The following is a 27368-nucleotide window of genomic DNA, read 5'->3' as shown; positions in this document are numbered from 1 at the left end:
TGGGGGAAGGGGTGGGAGTGGTAAATTTAAAGGAGAAACAGGTAGTTTGATGTATTAGAAACAAAAGAGTGAGAGAGATTCAAGGAGGTAGTGATAGTCAACAGAATCACATTCTCTGGAAAGATCAAACATGATGAATCTCCAACTGTGAGGTTAGTGAGGACTTTGAGGAGGAGGCAGAGTAGGTCCTACTTTATAATGGGAAGTGAGGGAACACGAGCAACTCTTACCTTGCCATAAAGGACAAGTCAGTTTACAGGAGTTACAAGGAAGAAAAACGACAGCTGTTGTATTAGCCTGGCTTTCTCCAAGGGTGTCTAACAACAAGCAGAGTAGCTCCTTCCTCTGCTTCCTGTGCTTCCTGTGCAGCGCAGAGTGAATATGCGCCATGTGAAATGGCAAACAGAGCAGAGGAGCAAATCAAATGGTGGGAGTAACCACTCGACCAAGAGAACCCAGCTTCAGTCAGAAAAAGGGTATTTCAATATTTCCAACTCCACATTTCCTGGGTTTCTGCCTCCCCTCTATTCTAGTATAAAATATTTATAGGAAAAAAAAAAAAGTGGAGGCGATGGGGCACCAAGTGGTAGGAATGCAAGTTCAGAACATGGGAAGAAGTGACAAAAAAGATAAAGGCAAGAATACAAAACTGAATTTAAGAGTTATAGTAAGTTGGCAAACTGGTTTTTTAAAAAAACTGCATACCTCACTCAGCATGTAAACTTTTGCCATTTCAGTAATAAAACTCAAATTGACAAACGTAACATCCTGGGGCATGGTAACAGACTGTCTACCTTTATTTTTTAAATTCAGTTAAAACATGGGATGTTTGTATGTGACCTTAAGTAGTTGCATTCAACTTAAGCAATTTCATCTAATGCATAGCTAAATACTTTTATAGCTTTAAAAAAATATATTAGCTTTCTGCATTAAATTTACATATTATTCTAAGCTTTTATCCTTTTCTTCCTATTTAACTCGGCAACTGAAATTTCCTGCAACTGATAATACCTAAACTGCAAGTGTTCGAAGCATTGACCTGAATGCAGTGACCCCGCTGAGACCACATCTCTTCTCCCTCCACGTATCTGGGCCACGGATTTTACACTTTCCCACAATTTCAGATGGTATGGAATAAGCTAGTCCTAATTTCCTTCTGTTCAGCAGAGAAAGCTGTGAAGAAAAATATAAAAAGTATTTCAAGCAATCACTGGTTCGCCATTAAAGGAAATCCAGGAGCTTACTAAGAGCAACCAAAACATAATGGATTTACTGCGACTTTTTAGTTGAGAAGTATTTTCAATTTTTAATCATTCTAACTATACATTCAGACAGATACCCCTATTCATTCACTTACTCCCTCTGCCTTCTGACCAAAAAATAAAAAAAACAAAAGCTATTGTTCACTAAGTACCACCTACCTGTACATTATCTCATTTAAGTTTTACCATCTCACAAGGCAGCCATTCCCACGCTCATTTTTCAGGAGAAGAAACTGGGCTCAGATATATTAATGACTTGCCCAAAGTAAAAAACAAACAAACAAACAAACTACTACTGAGATCCACACTGGAGTCAACATGACCCCAGTAACTGGGCATTTGTCACAGCCTGACACCACCTCTCAAAAGCAGTATTTCCAACGTGAGGCGACGATGGATCAAGTAGCCCAGCACAGGACAGAGAGCAGGAGGCAGATGCAGGCCTATCTCCAGACTCCATCTCAAACCTTCCTCCCCTTTAATCAACCATTACACACAAAGTTCTCATACCAGAACAAGGCAAGTCCTTTATATAAAGCAGACCTGATAGATACAAATCATTTCGAATGACAGATGAAACACAGTAATTCAAGCATAGGGACCTAAAGATACCAATCTCAGCAGGGGAACATCAAAGGGTTTGTAATAATTACATTCAGCACAAATTCTCAGCTATTGCATGTGAGCCACAATTAAGGTGACTTCTTTCACAGAGAGATGGAACAGTAGATCTGGTGAAAATTTTACTACAATCTTTATTGTATGTTCTGGCTATATACAAAAGACATGACATTCAAGACAGAGCAACTTGAGCTATGTTTCAATTAAATCCCTGCTTGTCTTTGTTTTATAATAATGAGTTAATGTACCACAGAGGGCTAGGAGGCCGTTTATGTGTGCATTTTCCTGTAAGAAGAAATAGATACATATGAGATTTCTGTGACAGAGGAAAAAGAGATTACAATACGAATGTTATACCTACCAACAGTGGAAGAGGGGACATTGTGCCCAGGTCCATGTCAATGCAGAGAAGCCAAATAAAGAAGGGAGGAAAGAGGAAGAAGTCAAATACAAGGGAGAAATGACTAGAAGACCAAGGTAAGCCTTGGTAATACATCTGCCAATATCTCATACTACAAAAGTGAGAAGTAGAAATAGAGTTCATTCCAAGATTTAGAGAGACTTACCAGCAATACTACCTAATTTTCATTCCTTGTAAGATATTAGACATTCTCTCCTTGACTGGTTCTGTCTCTTTAAGAATATCTATTGAAAAATCAATAAGGTTATGGGGATTCTCATCTAAAACTCTGTGATTAAACCAGAATCCTTGTTTTATAGAACACTGAAGCCAAGAAAAGTTGAATGAATCATCCAATATACTAAAGAAAAAATGAGTGTAGATCTACTGACTTTGAGATTAGTGATCTACGAAACAGATCTATGTCCAAAACAAGATTATAGATATTTCTATTTGACGTCAAGCTAATACATCTGTACTGCCTCAGAAATATTTAAAAGCATCCCCTTACTACATGTCCCACAGGATGATCTAGCAAAATACAAAGCAAACCCATTTTCAAAAGTCAAGGAGATTAAAGAAAATCCTTTAAGAAAAAAAAGCAGAAAGATTGTTCTAAAGAATAAAAAATTCTAAAAAGACAGTAAAAGCAAATGCAATGTGTGAGCACTATTTGGATTCCACATCAAAAAATGTATTATTAGGATATAATGTATTATTAATATCCCAAAAGTATATTTTGGGGAAACTGCAAAATTTTAATGCAGATGGAATATTTAAAAATATTATTTTCAACATTAATCTCTTGACTGATAATAGTATCGTGTTTAGGTAGAAAAATATCCTTGTTATTAGGAAATACATGCTGAAGCAATAAGGAGTGAAGCATTTGTCACAACGACTGCAACTTCACACAGATCCCTCAGAAAACGTGTGTGTGGGAGAGAGACGGAGAGAGGGAGAGAGGGAGAGAGGGAGATAGGGAGAGAGGGAGAGCGCGTGCGCGCTGAGCGTGCACAACAGGAGAGACGTGAAAAACTTTAACTTGTAAATCTAGATGACATCTAGTTGAATTATTATTTCAACTGGTGTATAGGTTTAATATCTTTAAAAATTATATTAGAAGAAAAAGTCACCTGTAGTAATAACTGAAACAAAAAAATTTTTTTAAACACTATCGTGGCAGACAAACAAACACATGTCCCAGGATGTTGTCCTGTATTCAAAATAAATCTGGGGTTTGTAATGGCTAAACAATGTTATTAAAAGAGCTTCCTTGCTTTTAATAGTATCTTCCAATGAAACAGCAAGATAATTATTGTTATAAAGTCTTCTGTGGCTTTTATGAAATATGAGACTTGCTATAAAAGTCAGCAGAAGAAATTTTTGCCGGTTAACTTTTTGGTGATTTGAACAATAATAAAGTCACGGGGCTGGTTTTTAGCTGCTCTTTTCATCAAAGTGTTACACTGTTTTCGTGACTCAACGTGTACTACATTTCCCTTTTTGAATGTTAAGTAAGACCAGCTTTAACAGGTCTCAACTTGAGACTGGCATCATATGCTTTAAGACGAATGCACACAGGCCGCCCCATGTTAACATTTTCATTGCTAGACTTTATTTGCATCACCAGCCAAAGAAACTTTTAAATATGACAAGTCCACTGTTACGCTAAGGATTGGAAAAGCCTATTCCATCCCCAGTCCACCCTCAGGAGGAGAAAAATCAGGCCACCTACTGCAATGATAATGGGACACGAGCTCCTTCCCTCCCCCATGAAGAAATCTTTATTAAAAAAACAACACATACCAAGTCGAGGTGCTTCATAAAACAGGAAAAACTCAAGATCCTTCTTCAAACTTAGGCTACGCATTGGCCTGTTTTCAGTGACTATTTTAAAAGGCACTTAAGGCCAGGTAATAATATAATCCTACATTATCAAAACACTTCCCCTTCAAATTCAAACTCAAAAAGTATATCAAAAACATTTTCAGCAACTCAGCAATTCCTTTAACAGAAGAGCTTGTGAAATATTTGTCCAAATAAGCTTCCTAATGTGACTTTATGCATGCCACTGGAAATTTGGGATGGTAATTCTCAGAACTTTTAGAGAAGGTCTTTGCTCAATATATTTTTAAAGAGGCTACAAGAGATGTTCCCTCCCTCTGAATTGACGCTTTTAAGATTTGCCAGTTGGTTATTGTGGCAGTTAGATTACACATTAGAAGCAGTACATCATTTATTTATGGATCACAGTGACAAATGGCAAAATTTAAACCCAAGAAGGACAAGTCTCTCAAACTAAAGTCTGCATGGCATAACCTTCCCCCTCAAGATGCAATGAATTGGCTTCAAATACTAAACGCAAAATCCATGGGGAAGAAGTTTAAATGACACAAAGCAGAGTCAAACCTAAATGAAGGATTGTTTGTCAATCTGACAAGTTCTTATAAGATTGAGCCATTACTAAATTGGCTTTTTTGTTCGGAGAATTTCCCCAGGGCTAGCTACTCATCTATAACATACTAAATCCACCCTAAAAAAACATGGAATGGAAAACCATTAAAATTGTACCTGTCTGTTTTTGTTTGTTTAGGAAAAGGCAAGAGAAGAAACATAATTTTGATATTCAAATAGTGGTATTTAAATTAAACATATTTGTTTTTCTGCTCGAACCAAGAAAGAAACCAACCATGCAGTACATACATTCGATATCCTCAAGGCATAAGCAAACACTAAGTGAACCTCATGTTATTGGTTTACGAACTTCAAAAAAGGTTTCCGTCTTTTATGAAGATTATTATTTTCATTTATCTTCATTCATGATAGTAACAAGTTTTGATTCCATTTGATTTAAAAATTTTTTTTTTTTTACTTATTTGTTTGAATGTTATATTCAAGAAAATCTTAGAATCTTTTTGGAGACTTTTATCTGAAAGTTCTGAAATTAACTATAAAGAGTGATTTGGTTATATAAATTAATCATTGCGGGAAGTTTTTTTAAAAGAATAAAACAAGCTTGTTTAAGAATGAAATTCAAAATATTCAGTGAATTCATTCCCTAAATAATTTTACTTAAAACATTTTGAATATTTTCATTTGTGTATTTGTAAAAACAGGTCTACAGATTTTATCAGATTCTTGTATAAGTCTATAAGTTTCCAAAGGTTATCAATTACAAATATAAACACATTTTAATTTTAGTCTTTACATAATATGTACAATAATATCTTTAAGGAATCGTCTTTTATAAAATTTAATTAGCAAGAAGGCTGTAAATGCAGATTTTCTATTATCAATAAGAAGACAAAAAAAGTGGGGGGTGGAGGGAAAGAACTAAACACTAGGTCTAATGTAGTAGGGCCAACCTGAGATTTCATCCTGTCCTCCTTAAAGTGTCTGGCATTCTGAGTTACAGCCCTCTGTTCCCTTCAAGTGACTCACCGTCTGATTCCTACAGGTTCAGGAAATGCTTTTCCCTAGTCTACAAATCTCACCTACTCTTAGATGTGAGTCATTTACATTAGCAAGAGAGCAAGTTGCTCCAGTTGTTCCTGAGCAGGAGACTTTGAAAGGGTGCCCCAAAGGACAGCCTCGAGCCGGGTAGAGAAGCACCCACCTTCTCTCGCAGAGAAGAAAAATGCTTATTTTTCATGGTTTGCCAGAAAATCCACATCCCTGCCAACCTTAGTTTCTCAAGGCTTATTCTTAAGTAGAATTGAGAAGGCTGTTTCAACTTGAAGACACCCGTATCAGGTGAATGGCCAGCCAGCTACCGCAATGAAAGGTAAATAAAGTTTTATTTTTAATTGTCTTAAAAGCCGTGGTTGATAGGACACAGCGCTGATTAAGACTCATTACACTGCTGCTGAAATCTGAGATCTGAAGAAAAGGTAGGAATTAGAATGCTAACTGAATAAGATATGTAAGTCCTCTCTGGGAGGCACAATTTCTCGAAATAGTGGCCACATGTCCTTCATGAAGCTTCACCATTCCCTGTTCCCAAGTCAGGCAGCGAGAAAATGTAAACTGTGTATTGTGTCTTCGAACGTGAAAATGATGTTTTGGAAATCACTTACATTAAGTAAATTTTTTTTTTTTTATCACATTTACTTTCTTAGATGAGTCAAATCCAAAGTTTCTTATAATTATTTCCCAAGACCCGAAATTTAAACTTGTTTCATAATCTTTTATTCACATCCTATTTTTAAAAAGAGACCAAAAGGAAAATGGTGATTTTCTGTCCTTATTGCCTCGTTTTAATAAAAGAATCTCAATCTTTTCACTGTACCACAAAGAACAGGCCAATCCTCATTCTGATTCTTTAAGCAATCATGTTTAAACATGTCAGAAAAGGCAAAAAGACTGCCCAGCCACTGACAAGCAGCTTAGTAACAGCTTAGTTCTGTTCCACATTCAAAACGTTAAGGAGGCTTTTGCTTCACTGAGGAAAACAAGAAGCAAGCATGGAGATCTAAACTCTTCTAAGTTATAATCAAGACTTTAAAAGATAGGTGAGCCTAAGGTAGAATGACTTTTTAATTTATTAGGTTAAACTTATTTACTATAGAATTTTATATCATATTCTCAAATTAAATCTACTTTCAGGTTAGGAATATTAACATTTTTAACAACTCTGTTTCATAATTCTAACTAAAGATTCCACTTACTAGCAAAATGAACAGTTTGGTTCTATATGATCATACCAACAGCAGGAGCGGGAGAATGGGCCAGACACTGTTATTTTATTTCACTATTATTTCTGCCAGTTTGAGGTTAACAGACTTCCTTCCTTGATCAAGGAAGGAGATATGTTCTTAGTCCTTCAGCAAAACTCCATCATACGACTATTGTTTCCAACACCTTGAAAAGCAATTCAGGTATGTATGGGTTAAGGAGAAGGGGCTGGAGGAGCAGTTAGATTGCTGAAGACCATATTTAAGACTGTAGCCTAGAGAAAAAAAAATTAGTCATAAAATCATAACTTTTTTAGGAAGAGACTCAGGAGAATTTTTCCTAGCCAGAGAAAATATGCTGAGGGGGCTTATTATGTTTCAGGGATCTGGGTGAGAGAAGGAAAGCTAAATCAGAGTGGATGTTTTTATTTAGGTGAGTGGTGTTCGTGCTCTTCAGAGTCTGCTTGCTTTTCTTCCTTCTGTGATATCTAAGGGTTTCACTTCCTTTAAGAACAAAAAATATTTCATGCTTAGCCCTATACTATGAAAAAATGCCACAGAAATTTAAGAGAAGGGAGACAAGAACAGGCATTTGTTCTTTGTATACCCCTAAACAAAGAGAAACTAAAAAAGCCACAAAATTCTCTCCAAGCCCAATAAAGGGAGTGGTGGTGAAAGCAAAAGTGAGATACCCTATAGAGAACAATCCACAGTCTCCAGGGCAGAAAGCTCTGTGCATAAGCATGGAATAGTGGTTTGGTTTAGGGCAAAAGCCCAGGATTCACAGCAAAATAACCAGGGTTCGGTGCTGACTGTGCCAAAAGTTAACAGTGTGACTTGGGCGAGCCTCTCACTTCCCCTGGAGCTCACTGCCCACATTCACAGTAAAACAAGAGACTTAGATTACAAGGTCATTAGTGGCCCTAAGGGGATGTCCTGAGGTGTTAGGGTTGGTTATCAAGAACCCAAGGCTTGAACTAAACATAGGAATGCTGGAGAGGACATGAGATAGAGCCAAAAATGAGGAGAACTGGTCTTCCCCATCTATCACCAGCCAGCTACCTGACATTAATCCCCTTAGGTGGCAGAGTCTTCCTCTGCAAGATGGAGATGAATAGGGTTTGCTCCTACTTCCTCAGGTAGAAAGTTTTACATTAATATCAAAACAAGAGCCAATTGTAGTTCTTATAGTTGTGAACATATGAAGCAGAAAAGGGAGAGCAGAGGCAACTATGACCACGTGGTTAAAAATTAGGCGAGATGGATCACATAGAAGACATCAAAGTGAACAAGAAACAACTCAAACCTTCTGCTTCAGGCCAATGGTTCAAGCCAGGCTCCTACTTGACCAGGCAAGGATTTCCAAACTATCTACCAACTTAAATTACAAATACGGGCAGAACGGAAAGTTTGTTCTTATCTTGTACCTGATTCGCATATTTTTATCTTTCATTAACTTTCTTATTAACCAAACATAAGTAATTTACACTAAAATTCATTTGAAGAGCACAGATTAAATTTCACTTGGTATAAGCAATCTCATTAAGTCATTCATACCAGTGATTCCATAATATGTAAGGTAGTTTCTAATACTAATTTCTGCCGTTTTCAAAGGAAAACGTAATTAGTTAAATGACCTTTTCTAATGTATTAGATAAAACTACTATGGCTCATACTGTCCTTCTAACCTTAATACTAAAGCAACAATCATTAACATACATAGGTAGTTTAATATATGCCCAAGACTACTGCATATTTTAACATATATTATTTTTATAAACCTCACTGCTGTTACACCATTTTAGAGCTGAGCAAACCAAGGCTTAAGTGGTGCATGAGAATGAAGCAGAGCTCTGGCCTTGAACCATGTCTGCTTGCAGTCAACCATGCTCTCAGTCCTTAATCACTACTTTTTAAAGCTCTGAGTAAACTCACTATTTGCTAGTACTGACCCCTTTTGTGTAGGTAGTTTAATAGGTAAAATTATATAGATTTGTGATTTGTTTACTGTACTACTTGGCTGCAAGTAGAAAAATGGCTGTCTTGGGTGTATCATGTCCTGTAATGAAGCTGGAGCTACTTTACTTCCTAGTTTTCTCAAAAGAGACATCAGATAGTAATCAGCACATGAACACTCGGTCTGTGCAGAAGCAGAAGAGGTCAGCACTCAGATTGGCCTGTGTTCCAGTCCAGGCTCTGCCCCTTACTAGGTGCATTAACCTGGGTGGGCTCTAGCAACACACAGCACATGTCTGTTGAAGGAATCTCTCTAAGCCTCAGTTTTTGCCATTGGAAAAATGGGGGGAGGGGATACTAATTCTTACTACCACTTAAGTAGCAACTAAATATTGAGTTCTTATTACAGGCCAAGCTCCAATAAGAGATCTATAAAGATTGAGTGAGGTAATACCGTAGCAATACTTCATTCAGTACTCAAGTAGATCTTATGATGAATGTTTTAGAGAAGATCTGAGGCACTGATAGATCTGCAATTTGAATCTCACGTCCTTTGAATAAATTAAAACACATTTAAATAATTTAGAATAATCCTAGGCACACAATAATCTTAGCCGGCATTTGCTGAACACTTAGGCTTATTAATGTTATTGTTGTTGCTGCTGTCGTTATGCCCAAAGAGATAGAAACACAGACTTTTCAGCTGCCAAAGGAAGGTTTGCCTGTCCTCTGAACATGCTCTCAGCTTGGAGATATTACTGGCTTTTAGCCACCAGAGCAGCTCTCCAGAGAACATAGAGTAGAGAGAAACTCTTCAAGTCCATGAGTCCAGAGGGTACCCTTTGCTAAATATATCAAGATCGTGGCTGCCCTCAAAGCAGAAGCCAGTATAACAGAGGGCAGCAAGAACAAAATAATTTTAAGGTCGCTGTACTATAAAGGAGTTATGATCTAGTTAAAGAACGAAAAATTGTAACAGAAGGCTACTTGGGCTGTTGGCATACATTAGAGCACTCAGCTGTGTGACTCTCAGGCTGAAAATTAACAGAAGAAACCTAAGAAAATAATGCATGACATGAGTTGCCTCTTGATTGCAGGCATTTTAGGATCGGCCACACTCCTTTTGGGGTGGATGATCTACCTGTCCAAACTTGTTCCTCCGTGTACCGGCCAGACTCAAATGAAACTGAAAATAAATCATCAATGGGCTTCTCAAAACAATTTAGGTAAACTAGCTAAAAGACAAATTGGAAAAACTACAAAATTAGTTGTTTCCTGGATTTATGTATAGAAAGGACAGTCCTTCATTTCGTGGCTGGGTACAATGTTTTACCCAGGACTCACAGTAACATACAATCCTTAAATAATCACAGCTACAAGTATTAGTAGTAGTAGTAGTAGTAGTTGTTTCGACCAAGCATTTTATAGACCTGAACGTGAAAACTTTAAACAAGATGAAAGTTTGCACTGTTTCAAAACTGTCTATGCACTACCCATATATAACAGGCAGCAAAATGAACAAAAAAAATAGTGGGTGCCATCAAAGAGGTTAACTACTATTATATCAATGCATTAGCATGTTATACTCACTGTTGAATAAATAAAACTGTAATATACGTTAAATAACAACATTTCTCTTTTTTTCATTCAAATTTCATGTTGCAAACAACAAAATATACTGTGTATATAAAATGAAAAATCATCCACTCAGTGCCTATACAGACACCAGTATGATACCTTAAGTAGTACCTCTAGTTTTCATCCTAACCCAGAAATAATATCAGATATATAACTAGTCCTTTAAAAGGCATGCTGGGACTCAGCATGCACTCTGTTGATAATCAGTTTACAGTCTATATGAAACTACAAGTCAGAAAGACACTCTACAACTGGCCAATGCAGAAATCAGTTTGAGTGCTCAAAGTTGAAGGCACCTGATTTGTAAGTGCTAGGTACACTAACACCTTCTCTGATGGCCTCCTCATTCCTCTGCGATCCTGGAAGATGCTCCCAGTAACGTAGCTGTCTTGCAACCAGAGCGGCAGTCGAACACCCCTATCCTTGACTTTCTATCCCACCTCAGCCTCCATCAGGAGATGATGCATTTCCCGTGCTGCCCCTCCCTTTCTTCTTCCCTGAATAACAACCCAATTTACTTCATAACAGACAAGCACTCTCTCTATTATACTCACGAGGCTATTTATTAAGACTCTGCCAAGTCCTACTCCCAAAAAGATGTAAGGTAGTTTACAGAGATGCTTAATATGAAGTTAAGTTCAAATGAATTTTAAAACAATGGTGAGAAATTAAAGGGTATGTCAGAAGTTAGTTCAATAAATGCATTAATTCCTATCTATTTGATGCAAACCAAATGCATCAATCCCTATCTATTTGATCTACCTTGTGTAAATATTCCAAGAGGAAAACAAGCAGGTGTAATGATTCAGTGTTGATAAGTTACAAGTGGGCCTAAAGGGACATTATCCTCAAAATGCAGACTACAAAGAACTTTCTCTCATGAGTTCTCACACAGAAAACTAAAGTTGTATTGAATGACTAAAGAGTTGGTACACTGAAAAGGACTGAATTCCTGGAGGTATCAACTCAACTCAACCCAAGCAAAGCAATTTACGGGGCAGATGGGACAACATAATGGGTCCATGTATGTGGCACAATGTAAATATTTTCATTTTACTGCTGTTTCATTATAATTACTCTAGGAAAACCTCTCTAGCCCCTTTCCTCGAGTAGACCCAATTCTAATTATCAAAATTTCTCAAGTGCTAGACATATGAGGTTGAAAATGCCATTTTGACCTGTAAAAACATTTCCATATGGTTCAACCTAATACATGAGCAACAAGGAAAAATAAACTTGAGAGCTTCTGAAGGAGTATTCATCCCAAATTAAATACGCTGTCATTAAGTTCTAAAATCCTATAAATTATTTCAAAACTTGTAGTACAAGCTTGTCAATTTCAGGAAGAAAGAAAAATATCAAGTTAAGGGAAATTAGTTAAAATGAGGGAAAGGTTTGGAGCAGGCACCAAGTAACAAGGCTCTAAGTCGCACACGTATTGGCCAAAAACCAAAGGAAAGACCTGGGATAGCTCCACCATGAAATCAGGTGTCACAGATTGTAATCCCTAGAAAAGCTTTATTTGATCTGCCCAGTGTTTTAACAATGCCAGAATTTAAAATTAATGTAATTTTATATAAAAGTCCCTTTCTCTTGTAAATCAGATGGTCTGGTGACAGCGCGCATGCACACGCACTCACACACTCACACACTCTGCATGGCAAAAACCCGGAGGCTAGGAGTGAGCAACACTGCCCAGTCCACTGCAGCCCTCTCGATGATTTCCTCCAACACCAGCTGGCAGCTGTATTTTATTAGAGTGCTGGTACTATTGATTATTTCCTCTTACACCTGGCTCACTTCCCTCACTGACATTACCTATGGGGCCACATCTGTATTTACAACTCCCAACTTTAGTCCTCTCACTTCACAGCAAGCTGTTCAGAAACATCAGAGGACCAGTGTTTGGTCTTTGGCCATGCCCACACAAGATCGACTGCCCAGTCCTCTCCTCTCAGCCCTTCCGGGGTTGTACTCTTTCACTTCCAAAGGCGAAAGCAGGTATTTGTGGCGGTGCAGGGGTCGGGGTACCTAGCAGATGCCCTCCTAAGATAAGCTATGTTCCATGAAAGCCTAACATTAAATCAGATGTTATCTTAGCTCTGATTTTGTGCCTACGGATACTCTGCTGGACTCTGGAGCTAGAAGTATGCAAGGACTCTCGGGCAGTCAGGCAAAAAAGGAGGTATGGACAACTAGGCAGTCAAGAGAGACTGAGGAGCACTGACTGACATGGTACATGGGGAAGACATGGAAGGCTCTGAGTATGGGAGGTGGACCAGTTAGACTTGAAAGTTGTGTAAGCAGCTTGCCTAATTAAGTAGGGAGAGATGGGATTTCCAGGACAAAAGGGGGATATAGAAAAGGTCTGGTGCGGGAGTCGGGAGCTGCAAAGCAGGCAAGTAGACTGAAGCTCAGGTTGTGAGGGTACCTGTGGAAGAGCTTGAGTTGTGTCCTCTACAAAAACAGGAAGCCAGTGAGGAAATGGGACAGGTAAGGGAAAGACACACAGGAAATGTAAGAATTCAAACATACTGGTTACTATTTCTCCTTGTTGAACAAATTACCATCTTCAAACATCGACCTAGAATTATTTTGATTCAAATATTCCCATTAGTTTGAGAAGCACTGTTTTAATAAAAAAAAAGATGACAGTGAAGTTGGTAATAGGAATAACTTTAAAGAAAATGTCACTGATGTGTGTATAAACATACATATATAATATGAAATGAATTATAAGTTATGCCAGATCCTTTTACTATATATGTATGGGGTGGGATATTTATTTCTTGTTTTTATGAAAGGAGAAAATGAGAAACAGTAAGGGACTAATGATGATAAAAATTGTAAAATATTCACTAGTATTTAAGACCTCACCAGAGAATGTTTAAATCATCAATGAAGGTGAGAGATGAAACTGAAGGAAGATTTGTCTCAAGTACCAGTTTTATTCCATTAATTTAAATAGTGTTACAGTTTGGTTAAACTGTGATGTTAAGAATTAGGGGAACTAACCTGACATCAGTTTTATTGGAAGAGGCCTCGAAAATACCTACACCCTCATCCACAGCCCAGACAACCCTCATTCAACCTTATTCAAATGGGAAAGGTGACCTCCACCATCACCATGAAGAATAATTACAACTCCCAAGTATAATGCTTAAGCCACGGGGTGACCCTTCCAAAACATGCAAGAACATCTCTCTATTAACTTGTGAAAAGCATTCTTCCTTTCTTAATAAGCTGATAAATAGTAATCAACTACCAAAACTTTACCTGGAGTCTTGAATTCTGAAAAGTCTGTTTAAGGAACCAGTAGTCACTTGAAATATACTTGGTTTAGAACATATTCATCTGAAACCACTATTCTGGCTTATCAGGACTGCAGCCCCTAACATTTCTGACCCGCCTACTCTATATCAATAATCCAGAACTTAGCTACATATAAATTAGACTTTGCCTAAACAGAACATTAAAATATACATTTCAACTCAACAAACTGTAAAATTTGACTATATGAGTAATAAGACTTTTACTATTAAGCAGAAAAAAAGATATTTGCCATAAATCACACCTTCATATTATTATAGTACTGATAATATAAAATTGACTTTGTATATAATTATCTCACAAGATTCTCATAGCACCTTTGGGAGCTAGGCTAGTCTTTATTATTTTCCTCATTTCATAGACAAGCAAGCTCAAACACTAAGAAGTAAAATGTTTTGCCCAGGGTCACAGACTCAAAGACTGAGTCAAAAACTTAACACTTGTCTACTGAACTGAGGTCTGGGACACTGGCCAGGATGCTTGTGAGGTTCCCCTGATCAAGCCAAGCCAAGCCAAGAGGCAGAGTGGAAAGGCAGACTGCTCTGGGGTCACCAGCACTGACATTCATTTCTTGGCTTTGCCACTCACTGTCTGTGTGATGCTGGGCAAGTTGTCGAACCTCGCTGAGGTTCCTCACTTAAACAAAGGGAATAAGCAGGTTTGCAGTTAAGGTTACAAAAAAGCATTAGATATAACCTTGCCTTCAGGGAGATTACAATCCAGCTTACATCATCGCCTTAACACCCCCCCTCCCAAATACATATATATATGTACTCATATACATATGTACACACACACACGAGTGATCAGGTCAACTGAAAAAAATGTTAAATCTAAAGGTGAGCCAAAATGTGTCTAATTGTAGGCCACAGATATCAAGCATGACTTGGAAAAGAGAACTTTATGTTAGTACCTGAAAAACCTGAATGAAGGGCTGTGTGCTTTGTGTTCCAACACCTCTGGGATACTGACTCCAAGCATGCGTTAATGAAGTGCCCTATGAATACAGTGACCTAATTCTACTACAAAAAAAAAAAAAAAAAAAGGAAATTGTACCCAGTGAGGTAACTTGTTTCTTTCCCAAGGCCTTCAGCAGAGTGTATCTTAGCAGTGTTGGAACACATACACATTCATTTTCTCTCACTCTTTCACCCCCCTCTCTCACATTGAAACTAAGAAAGATTCTCAGGTTACAGGTGATTCTAAAATACAGGAGAGGCTGTACCTTTCACCAAAAACTGTGCATTCGATGGCTTTTGTGAATGTTACACCTTTATCAGTAAAATTTAAGGACTATAGTAGTATAATTTATCACCACCAATATGATCTATCAGTTTAGTATAGCTTTTCTATAAGAGACAACAACAACAAAAACCTCAGATCTGAAATACTTAAAATTTCAGATGTGAGCTTCTAAAGAACGAATTGGAAAGTGGAGGACAAATAGAGAGGCAATTACACTACAACTCTGTCATTTGAGAACTACCACCACCAAATAATCAGTTTAAAAAATCGTAAACAGCTGCATGTAGAGAGCAAGCATTTTACTAGCACTTATCTCTGGATAATGGATCTTTTGGATTTCGAAGGGCAGTGAGAACCTGTGAAACCAGGGAGAATGAAGGCACTGCCATGGCCTGGCGGGCAATATCTGCTGAGGAGGGAGTTCCCCCAACTTGGCACAAGTGGCTCCCCATCCATGCTAAGATCTGACTCAGTGGATAAGAGCAAGGCTGTGTGCCCGAGGTAGCAGTCCGGGAGCCCTGGATGCTGATGCTTCCCCCTGGTTTTCCCATTGCCTCCCAGGGAAACAAGAGCTCTGGGCATCCAGCACACTGGGTTGAAGCCCCTATTCCACACGCTGATAAACCTTTCCTTCCCTGAGACCCAGAATCTCAGTTTTCACAGCCACAACAGCAGTGCAGCAATACAATCGGTAGGGTTTGCACTTAAAGGCCTCAGCAGAGGGCTGGCCACAAAGAATAAGCTCAACTGTGACAATTAATTAATTTTTACAACGAGGTGGCCGAGTGGTTAAGGCGATGGACTGCTAATTAATTCTCAGGTGTGAACTAAATATGATCTCCCGCCACTATGTGGGTTGGGGGTTGCTAAGAGGTATCAGAAAAATCATTTCTAAAGGATGCTAAGTGATGGTCATTAAAGCAAGGAGTTGGTGGGGAAGGGACAGAGAAAGAGGAAGAAAGATATATTTATAAATCAGGAGAATATTTAATGATCCATATAGGTCAGATGTAGTCACATAAGACAAAATGATAAATGGAGCAAGGTTTGCAAAATCCATTGTCTGTAGGATCAGGCAGGTAATGCTCAGGAGCGATGAGGCCTGGGGACGTCAACGGAGAACACTGTGAGCTGGTAACCTGGACAGCAAGCACGCTGCTCATCGGGAAGGGGCAGCTAACACTGCTGGACTGTTTATGCTCAGTGTCGGCACATCTCATATTTCAAGACAGGAACTAAATCTGGATTCTCATGTAAAGTTCCTGATGTTTTCAACACTTTTCAGGCCAAACAAAACTAGATTTCCAGTTTAGAAGATGAGCAGTTCCTTCATGAGCTTAACAGGAAAAATAAACCCCGCCTCTGCCTTATATTTTCCCTCCTACTTCTTGCCTTCCAAAATTAACCCCTAGAATCATTATTTTTACTCCAGGGCAGTAAAACAGAAAGAAATGCAGATTTAGTTTCGATCAGATCTGTTATGAATCCTGAATCTACCCATTATTCATTCTGTGATTCAGGGCAAGTTAATTAAAGTGTCTGAACCTCAGATCTTCCCTCTTGGGGGTGGCGGGGGCAACAGAACACCTAGATCATAGTGCTGCTCTGAGAATTGCATGAGACATCAAGCATCAAGTTCAAGGTCTAAGATAAAGAGAACATGCTAATGCTTTTCCGCCATCCTTATTCATAAAGAGAGCTTACAAACAACAACATAGCAACACAGTTAATAAAACAGTCAAAAGATGATATCAATGAGTGACCGGAAAACAAAAAAGAACCCAGAAGGTCTCTAAGCATCAATACCATCTAACCTCAAGAATGACTGTGAAACCAGGGCCTACCACAGACATTGCATTCTTGAGCAGTTTCATCAGCTTTCAGCTGGGGGAGCCGTAGGTGGCAGGACAGGATTCACACCCATGAATGAGGTCCTGGAACCAAGCCCATTACTACTGCTGAAGCAATCCTCATTGCAACACCCTGCAGGCGCTGGGACATGCAGAGGACGCACATCTGCTCTGTGGTAAACCGCACAGGGAGCCTGAAGCTTAGGTGCAGATGGTGGAGAAAGACAGCAGGCAGATGAGGCTCATAGACAACTTAAAAGAAGGACAGGCTCTTTGAGAGAAAAAAAAAATTAGTCAAATGGCTCCTCACAGGGTGGCTAAGGTCACAAACCACAAAACAGTCTCAGCATAAAAAAAGTGGCAAGAACTTGTTGCACTGTGTCCAAATTATCAATCACCAAATAAAATTCTATTGTGTGCCTAGGACATGCAACAGGAACTTGTAAGACTCAGCCTTGACCCTGTGCAACTGTGCCAGTTGCTTTGTAAATGTTCTCATTTTAACTTTGATGCATCATAACTGATGCATCATCATGTTCATTTTATATATGAGGAAGTTGAAGGACAGAAAACTGGGAAGGTAAGACAGATGGGATAGGAACCCGGTGCTCCACCACACTGGCAGCCATACTTGGCTAGGAGTAAGGGCAAGGGTTTTTTAAAGCCAAGCTAGTAAAATATCATTTTAAAAGCAAGGCATTCAATGAGAAGAAGCTTAACAAAATCTTCCAACAGTCTTATATGTCCTTCTACCTCTCACCCTCTCTACCACCTTCCCATCATAGGGATTTCTTTTTTTTTTTAGTGTCTGAAATCGCACCCTTACTTCCTCACCTCACCAGCATTACTCTACCTCTGACATCAGCCCTCTGCTTCTGCCCCTACCTCTCTCCTGGCCACCACCACACACACAAACAGTATAACACATACAGCCCTGGCAAAGAGCAACAATGATCTCTTTGTCACTGAATCCCAGCCATTGGCACTTTGCTACCCTATATCACTTGATTTCACTGCTGAATAAAGCTAATCGCAACGTCATATTTCTTAAACTTTGTTCTTGATTCATGTGACATCGTTCTTTTCTGATAATCCTCCCAACTCTGATCACTCCTTCGGGCACATCCTTTTCCTTAGTATTGCTCCTTAAAAACATCTAAGTCAGCTCTCTCCTATTCTCACTCTACTGGGCAGGTTCATTCGGGCAACGCCATCCATTACTATAGTTTTTTTCTATCACTGATCTCCTGTTGACCTTAAATTTACATCGCCAACCAGAAGCAATTCCCCAGGCTCCAGACCTGTATCTTCAATTACCCAGCAGACATCTCCCCATGGATACTACACAGGCACCCTGAAATAAACAATCCTTTTATGTGCTCCTCCTCTCATGGGACCTGGCAGCAGGGAAAGAAACCAACACCTGAGAGGCCACCAACACTATTCCCTTTTCACCAACATCAGTCAACCACTAATTCCTCAATAGCCTCAAATTTGTCACATCTCTCCAACATGCAGACCATACCTCCCCAGCAGATTACTGAACCTTGCCTTTGGCCACACTCAGCATTTCCACACGGTCCTTTTCCATCGGACCTTTAGCGAACTTGATGCAACCCAGGTATCGCAGCTGCCATAGAATCTCCATGACCCCTACTTCCTCTCAGTATACCTTTGTGTTTCCACAGCATACCTAACCTCTCTCTCTGTACTTAATTGTCTGTTTACTTCTGGATCTTCAACTTGACTCTAACTTCCTTGAGGACAGAACCGTTTCCTCCTTATCTTTATAATCCCAAAGCCTGGAACAGGAGTAGACTTTCATTAAATGACCCTGTGGAAGAGAACGGATTATGGTTGGTTGGCACTGAAAGACAGTTAGATATTTCTAAGGTAGAGAAAGAAGAGGAGAAAGGACTGAAGAGCAGACCAGGAATGGATATAAAGAAAAGCAGGGGGCTAAATGCAAGGCATGCAACTCAGGAGCAATATTTCGGTTAATGTAGAGAATTCCCAATCAGTAAAAGTGATCTTGAATTTCATTTAGGTAAGGATTCATAAAAATAATGAAAACGTGGGGTGAAGAGTTAAAGAAGTACAAATTAGCAGTTGATAGCTGGTCGTGGGGATGGGGATCACAGAAGAGGGAATGCAGTTAGAATTAATATGATGGCTAGGTGGAGGGCCAGGGAAGGGAGGGAGCAATTGGGGGGATCGCTTTATGAACTACATAGTTGTCTAACCAATGTACTATATACTTGAAACTAATTTAAATAAATAATTTAAAAAAATAATAAAAGCAAAAACTAACATTTACAAAGCACTTAATTTATAAATGTATATTCTAACTTAACCTCATAATGATGCTACAAAATAGGCGTCCCCATGATTCAAAAGATTAATTATGGGGCAATCAGATTTCTCCAAAGTTTACTGTCAACTTTTAATCATCAGAACCCAGCATCGTTTGACTTCTACACTCCATGATCTTCAACACTACAAAATAACTCTGAATACTTGCTTAGTAATTGAAACTCAAGAATTTTCCTGCCACTTAATAACTCAGGGAAACAAAAGGCAGGACTACATGGATTATTTAGAAAGAAGAATCTAGCAACGAGAAGGAGAGATTTGAAAGAAATGAAGCAAGAAGCAGAAAGATCAGAGAGAAGGTCAGTACAGTGGTCCACACATGAGATTAGGAGGGCCTCCATCTAAAAGGTGACTATGAGGGTTGCAAGGTGAGGGCAGCAAAGGAAAGGTATTGTAACAGAAGAAATAGAAAGACTCGATACGTGACTAACTAGTTGAGGGGCAAGGAATAAGAGAACAATCGAACAGAGTACATACTGAGGTTTTAAACTCTTTCAACCAAGAGACGAAGAAAATACTCGTAAACAGGGAGAAAAGAAAAAGTGGTTTCTGTTGAAGAAAGGGAAAACAGTTGAAGCTATGAGATGCTGAATTTGAGCAACAAAGACATCTAGCACATGCCAATGTACACAATGGACTGAAATCTGGGGGAAAAAGAGAGGGTTTATGGAAAAGAGGTGATGGCTGAGCAACCACACAGATATGAGAACACTTGGGAAAAAAAGGAAACAAAAGAATAAGGAACTTGGACTAAATTTCGGGAAGTACTTCACTTAACAAAGGTGGTAAAGGAGATGGAGAAGGCAAGAGGAAATTCTCAGAAGCCAGCAGAGAAGAATAAAACATCTTTTACCAAATCTTGCTAGCAAATTTGATTCCAGAAAAATCCAAGTATCATGTCTGAACTGACTAAAACCCAAGTCTACCACATAATTTCAACTGGAATTAAGAGCATGGGAACATGGATTCCCTTAAAAGTACAAATCGACACCCATGGCCAGGGTCTCTGGAATTTGGACCCAGTTCTAAAAGAAGAGACTTATGAATCATACGGGTCGCTGCTATACAGTACCCCTCTCCTACTTTGAGAGGTGGAACTCTTGCCAAAAGTTCTGTGCATTTCACTTCATTTCTCCAACAGAGGATAGGGAATGTGCTTATGATGGGCTTTTTGCTTGGTCTTGAAAACGCATCCATTACTGCATGGTAAATTACTAGCTTGTTTCTGATCCTTTCCTTTTCTGCGTACTTTTCTTTTTAACTTTATTGAGATGTAATTTACATACCATAATTTCCATCTATTTTACGTGTACAATAAGTTTTAGTAAATTTAGAGCTGCAAAACCATCATCATAATCCAGTTTTTATCATCTCAGTAAGATTCCTCATACAACTTACAGTGACTACCACTCCCACCTCCAGCCCAAGCAAACACGAATCTACTTTCTACCTCTACAGAGTGGTCTTTTCTGGGCATTTCACCTAAATGTTATGTGATCTTTTGAATCAGCTTCTTTCCCTTTCAAAATGTTTTTGAGGCTCATGTATGTTATAGCTGTATTTCATTCCTTTTAATTGCTGAGTAGCATTCTATTGTTACGAGTACATTTTGTTTATCCATTCATCAATTGACATTTGAGTGAATTCTACTTTTAGCTATTACAAATAACACTACTATAAACATTCGCCTATGAGTCTTTACAAAGGTATATGTTTTCATTTCTCTTGGGTAGATATCTATGAGTGGAAATGCTGAGTCATATGACAAATTTAGATTTAACTTTTCAAGAAACTATCAAACTGTTTTCAAAGTGGCTATATCATTTTGAATTCCCACCAGCAATGTATGAGGGTTCCTATTTCTGCACATGCTTGGCAACTTGTTATTGTCTCATTTACAGCCATTCTGGTAGGTGTAAAATAGTACCTCATTGTGGTTTTTATTTGATTTTCCCTAATGACTAATCATGTTGAACATCTTTTCAAATGTTTTTAACAAAACGTCTATTAAATCTTTAGACCATTTTTTAAATTGGGTTGTTTTCATCTTATTAGGAAGTTGTGAAAGTTCTTTGTACATATATTCTGAAAATAAATTCTTTTTTTTTTTAAATGCCTACAGCACCAGGTCTTCCTAGGTGATCTCCTATCCAAGTACTAAACAGGCCCGACCCTGCTTAGCTTCTGAGATCAGACAAGATCGGGCGTATTTAGGGTGGTATGGCCGTAGACTGAATATAAATGCTTTATCAGAAATGTGACTTGCAAATATTTACTCCCAGTCTCTTTCCTGTGTCCCCTTTAATGGTCAACAGTCTGCTATCTCTCTTACTGCTGTCTGTGGATCACCCACTTCTGGACACCACTTCTCCTCCAGTGGGCAAAAGCCATAATTGGAATCCTTGTTATCGAATAAAGTATAACTAAGGCCAAGAGGAAGAAAACTACATAACTTGAGAACAGAGAAACATAAAATTAAAGATGTGTTTGTCAGTAAACACCTCGAAATCTTTCCACAAGAAGTTGGATTCAAGGGGGGAAAGAAGTTTACTGAAATCAAAGGATCATTATGATAAAGTTCAGAAAATTAATTGCCTCAATCATTCTCCCAGTGAGCTTTAATAAATAAAAAGAAAGTAGGGTTTTACTTCCTTGCCTTATTTTAAAAATACTGCAACACTGGCACTTAAAATGGCCCTAATCATTACCTATGGTCCATTAACCAAAAGGTACCTTCTGAGAACCTGCTAGGTGAGACACAGATCAGATGTCTAAAGATATGAATTGGGGTGGGAGTACGGGATGGAAGAAGCACCGAAAATTCAGAAAGTTTTTTCCATCTACTACCAAATCCCAAACCAGCACTTAAATTTCATGTGATACTAGGGAACAGAAGAAAGACAAAGTAAGAGAAAAAGCAGTAAGTGCCTCTCCACTTAATGCCCAATTCTTAAATACGCTTTTGCCTCCAAGATGCTCTTTCTCTGTTGACTCAGCAAATCTGCTTACATCAGCCAGAAGACTGTTCTAAACTTGGAGGGGGATGAGGCTGCTTGGGGTCTCTTTGTAGCTACGTGGTATATGAGCAACATCAGTGAGGGGACCTGAAATTCTCATACAGTTTCATTTCATGAGAAACAGCATGACTTCCCCTATGGTAAACTGTTCAATAAGCATGTTTGCCTTTAGCAGCACGCTTTCCGTAACAGTTCCCAGGATTTCTTTTTTCTTTGATCAGTACCTGAGGGAAGTCAGAAAACAAACAGACATGGCTGCTGAAGGAGAAGTGGGAGAAATAATGTTTTATAGTCATCAACAGCACATGCACACATGATCTCAGTTAATCTTTGCAAAAATGTTGTGAGGAATCTGAAGCTCAGAAAAGTTACGGCATTTAGCCAAAATTGCACATCAGTCACTCAAATGCTATTTGCCCAAATTCAAACTTTGAGTTGGATGGAATATAGTTAAGTCTCTGTATTTAAATTCTTAACAGAATCTATGTTTGAGGAAAATATAGAAGCTCACATAAATTTGAGTCCTGACAGGGATTTTTTAAAGCCTTGCAGATTCCAGAAAGTCAAATTCCAGAAAATCCAGGTGACTTGATGGAGGTCACAGAGCAGGTTAATGTAAAGCCAAAACTAGAACTCCAAAGATTACAAGAATAGGATGCTGAATGCATCTGAGCTTATAAAACACTCCTACGTAATTGTTAGATTTTAAAATTTTTAACAATCTCCAATTCTGTAAGTTCCATCATATATGCATTTAATTATACGTGTTCATGTCAGGGCAGGGCGGTAGGGGAAGCACGAGGTAGAAGCAAGAATGGGAAGACAAAAGCTAACACGTCCTGAGTGCATTTTGGGGCCCAGATTCTGATAAGAGCCGTACGGATTATCTCACATAGCCCTTATTACAACCCTACAGTATAATTATCATCACTGTCATTTCAGAGATGAGGACACTGAGTCACAGAGATGTTAAGTAACTTTCCCACAGCCACACAGTGGCATTCAGATGGAAAGCATACACAGGCTGAAGGAGGACACAAAAAGAGACAACTCTTACATGGCAACGTTGTTTATGGACAAAGAGTATACATTTTCTGAACTGTGGCCACATACGTTATGTATATGTGTTTGTGTTCAAATTGCTTCCCAACTGTTTTTCTTTTTTTCCCCAGAAATTAAACCAGGAATAACCTATGCTGAACCCTTGCCTCAACCGTCCCCAAGTGTTTCCTGACACGTATTTTTGCTTATAGTCCATCACAACTAAAGAATGGGGCTCAACTTGACACTTGCAAAATTACCAGGTAAGCCATAGGGAAAAATGCAAAGAAAATCTTACTTGATCAATAATTGCTATTTGTACTATGTGGCAGTTTGGTGGTTTTATCAGCCACCGAACCAACTAACAAAATAAACCAGCATTTAAGCCTTGCTTTTCAATAAGTAAAACAGCAAACAGGCAGGCTAACATCACTGAGGGAAATTTAACTTGCTATCACTTCATTTTAAGCTCTGCTTCACCTAGGGATCATCAACAAAAGGGCAAGAAAGATTAAATTAATAATAACTGAGGAAGATTTTTATACCTAAACTACATATTACTTTGCAGATACAGTATGTCTCAACCAAGGTTCACTGAGGTTCCCCAGGAGGCCAAAGACAATACCTACCTACTCTACTGGGTAACTATTTAGAAAATGATCGTGCAAGGGCAACTGTGCCATGGTAGTGACACCCTATTATTTGCATGACTTTAGTATTTCATTCCCACCTGGCAAGTAGAGCAGTGACATATTGTTGATACTTTTACATTGTGTGCCAAGAGTGACACGCCCCAATGAGCAATAATACAGCTTCACCAAAAGCAAAAAGATGAAGGTCCTTCACCACTCTTTCTATCATTCATAATGTGACTGCTATTGATGAGACAAACTGGAATTAATGCCTTAAGGTAGAGAGTGAACACCTAAGTACTACAAACTGCACGAAATAATGTTTGTGAAGCACTTTAATCTCAAAAGGTCCACTAAAATGACTACTGTTTGTTTCATTTTACAAAGGCACAAAGTGTCTAAACCAGCCTTGTCAAGTAGGATTTTCTGCAATGACGAAAATACCTTTCATCTGTACTTTCTGATACAGTAGCAACATGCAGCTACTACTCTGTCTGGCTACAAATCCCATGTATTTCTCCAGCACACACAGGCACACACACAGTCCCCCTTACACACAGTCCACCATCCCCCAGCACACATACTACAACAGTACTCTCTCACACACGCTGGCGCAAAATGATAATTTACTATGGAATTAGAGTATTTATGCCATTGCCTTTGTTTATTTAATTTAAAATCAGTTGGGGGATGGAAGACAGGGGAGAGAATAATAAAAGAATTTTTACCTTCATCATCACTCTGTATCAAACTCTGCACTAAACAGTACAGGAGTAACATCCTAGTAAACAAAGAGTATGTGAGAAAATAGCCTTTACACTGTAAAAACAGCTTCTAGTTTTTCTTAATTGAATCACCAAGCTACCTGTCATTAAAAATGTTCCTTAACCTGGCCACATTCTTTATTGACAGCGAAGAACAACATGATAAAACTGTCTGGGTGAAGAAAGCCACTCACTTTTAATGGTCATTGTTCTTTGGGAGGAACCCTGCAGAGGGACTGCTTCTGAGCACACCCACAAGCTTTAGAAAAACTGGGGGCAATGAAACAGAAGAGAAGAAATGATGGTGGCAGCTGGCAGAAAATAATTATGATGTAGGCTTAAGATAATAATAATAATAAATTGGACAAAACTCTATGTTGTTTTGAGCCTTCCAGAGCAACCCACAGATGGCTCTTCCTGCTTTTCAGGAACATTTTTTTTCTCTCTATAACCATTATTTCATAAAATAACCCATAACAGACTTTAACTAATAATTTAAGCTGCAGTGTAAATGTGGAATTTGTGAATGAAGTAATAACCAAGTCCAGGCCCATCCCATTGAACTTCAAATTCCTATATTCTAAAATGTTAATCCCATACATAAACTAAAGAAGCAAATACTCTGAGGTGACACAATTACCAAGCTGAACACCAGATTGTCTCAAGGCCACAAGAATTCAATACCCACTGCTGAATGAGGCCACTTGTGCTTGATATTCGTAGTTTATGAGACAGTATGTACAAGGGTTATTTTTGACATTCTGATTTGACTAATTTAATAATAATCATAAATGACCAATAAATTATCATTTAAGAAGAGTGCTTGTTTATACAATTTAAACTTTAAATACTATAATAATATAATGAATAGGCACACAATCTTTAACAAAGGCAAGTACGGGTCCTTCCATTTCACAATGGATATGCAGAGTGGTTCCAGTGAGCAAATACTGAGAGCTGAAACAGTCCATGCCTCGGATACTATAGTTAGTGCACCATCCTATTTGTATTTACAAGAGCTTTGAAAAGCATCTGTAAATAATTGCTTCAAAGGATAGCCATTGTTTCAGGGCATGATATAGCTGGCCCTTTTCAGGCTGTTTCCCTCAGCTGGACCACTTATCCTGGTTAAAACTTACTTTTCCTCTCTCCACTTCCCTTAAGGATTTATTCTGGGTTAGATGAAAGTGACTGCTAATAGTTGAATTGGGGAAATTAATTCAAGCAGGTATCTCATCCCGGGTAAAACTGCACATCTTAAGGAGCTCCTAATGGCACGGATACTGATATGGATCTTGTGGTGCAGTAGCAGTCAAGACTGCAACACATCGTTCATCAAAATAAGTTTAAATACTGTTCCAGACAATATCTGAACCTGGCAACAGTAATACAGATGGCGGCTGAATCAGGCATTTTAAACTTGTAAAGCTTAACGACATTGTGGGTCTCATCATAACAGGCTAGTCCAGGTACAAATTATGAGCCTGTCTGTATAAGGATATTTCAGCCAGGAAAACCAGTTTCTAAAAACACTTGTAGCAGGGGATAAAAGAGAATGAGTTAGAGAGAGGACGAGGTTACCCGGGAAGAGCCTGCACTTATGTTCTAGGCAGCGACTTAAGAACCGGTTTTTGGATTATAATCACCAGAACTGTCTTCCCTGTTTCACTTCAAAAAGACAGCCAATATATAAACTACAGTGCCTGTCATGTAGGAAATGAGGAGTAAATTCATGCTGTCGTCTCTAAAACAAAATCATTCCAAATCACAACTGTAATTATGGAAAACATTGTTCATTAGAGACAAGTAAAAATTCAGAAATGACCTTCCTTGTAACCTTACATCTAAAGGTACATTTTAAAATTATGTTAGTTCAGGTTTTCAAAAAGAGCAAATGACACAATATGACTGATTGAATGGCCAAGAGACTTTCTGGGTGGAAATGCAGGCAGGGGTCTCAGGCTGCAGTGCAGGTCTGCCTTGTGATCAGACAGGGGAGAAAGGAGGTGGAGTAGGAAGATTCAGACTGCAGTGTAGTTGGAAGAAGGTTTTGACCAGACTGATAAGCCCTCCAGCCCAAGCCTCTCATCAGAGGAACACCTCCTGTCCCAGAAACGGGCTTGTCTTAGCATCCTTACTGTGCTCAGCTACTGGCTGGCAGCAGTCCAGGGGAAGCGTGGCATTAGCAAGAAAATGGTGACGGATTCAGAACACTGAGCTGGAGCTGCCCATCAAGTAAACTCTGCAGTGAGAGATCCCAAAGGCCCCTTTTCACGGCTGCCATGTAAATCCAACTCTCATAAACCATTTCAGTGATTATGTGACAGAGCAGTGTGGTACAGTTTAACAACGTGAACTAAAAATTCCAAAAAAGCAAAAGATTTTTAAAGATTTTATATTCTAAGTGCAATAGGTAAAATCTAGTAAAATCTCGTAAAGAAAAATAGGTACCAATCTACAATTACTTTTAACAGGTTGTCCTTGATAATAAACTAAAATATTAAAAACAATTGTTTCTTTTGTTTCTATTCCTAACAACCGTCCCTGTTAAAGCTTCTTAGGC

The 27368-nt window shown here is 38.6% G+C and overlaps 2 protein-coding genes and 1 pseudogene across 20 annotated transcripts in view; 1 reads left to right on the top strand and 2 right to left on the bottom strand.

Moving 5' to 3' along the window:
- MED12L (mediator complex subunit 12 like) overlaps positions 1 to 27368 on the bottom strand; it is a 318700-nt gene that overhangs the window by 103351 nt on the left and 187981 nt on the right. The gene's annotated exons all lie outside the window — the stretch shown is intronic.
- Positions 5689 to 27368, top strand: part of GPR87 (G protein-coupled receptor 87) — a 23489-nt gene continuing 1809 nt past the window's right edge. Inside the window, exons 1-2 of the mRNA XM_006926221.2 lie at positions 5689 to 6070; positions 23541 to 23672. Coding sequence (XP_006926283.1) covers positions 23639 to 23672 — 34 coding nt within the window. The 5' untranslated portion in view covers positions 5689 to 6070; positions 23541 to 23638. The remainder of the gene's footprint in view (positions 6071 to 23540; positions 23673 to 27368) is intronic.
- Positions 21465 to 21583, bottom strand: LOC112474527 (annotated as a pseudogene).

This window comes from Pteropus alecto, unplaced genomic scaffold (genome assembly GCF_000325575.1).
Source record: "Pteropus alecto unplaced genomic scaffold, ASM32557v1 scaffold239, whole genome shotgun sequence".
Classification (NCBI taxonomy): Eukaryota; Metazoa; Chordata; class Mammalia; order Chiroptera; family Pteropodidae; genus Pteropus; species Pteropus alecto.
Note: the sequence above shows the minus strand (reverse complement) of the source record. Positions and strands in the feature narration are given on the sequence as shown.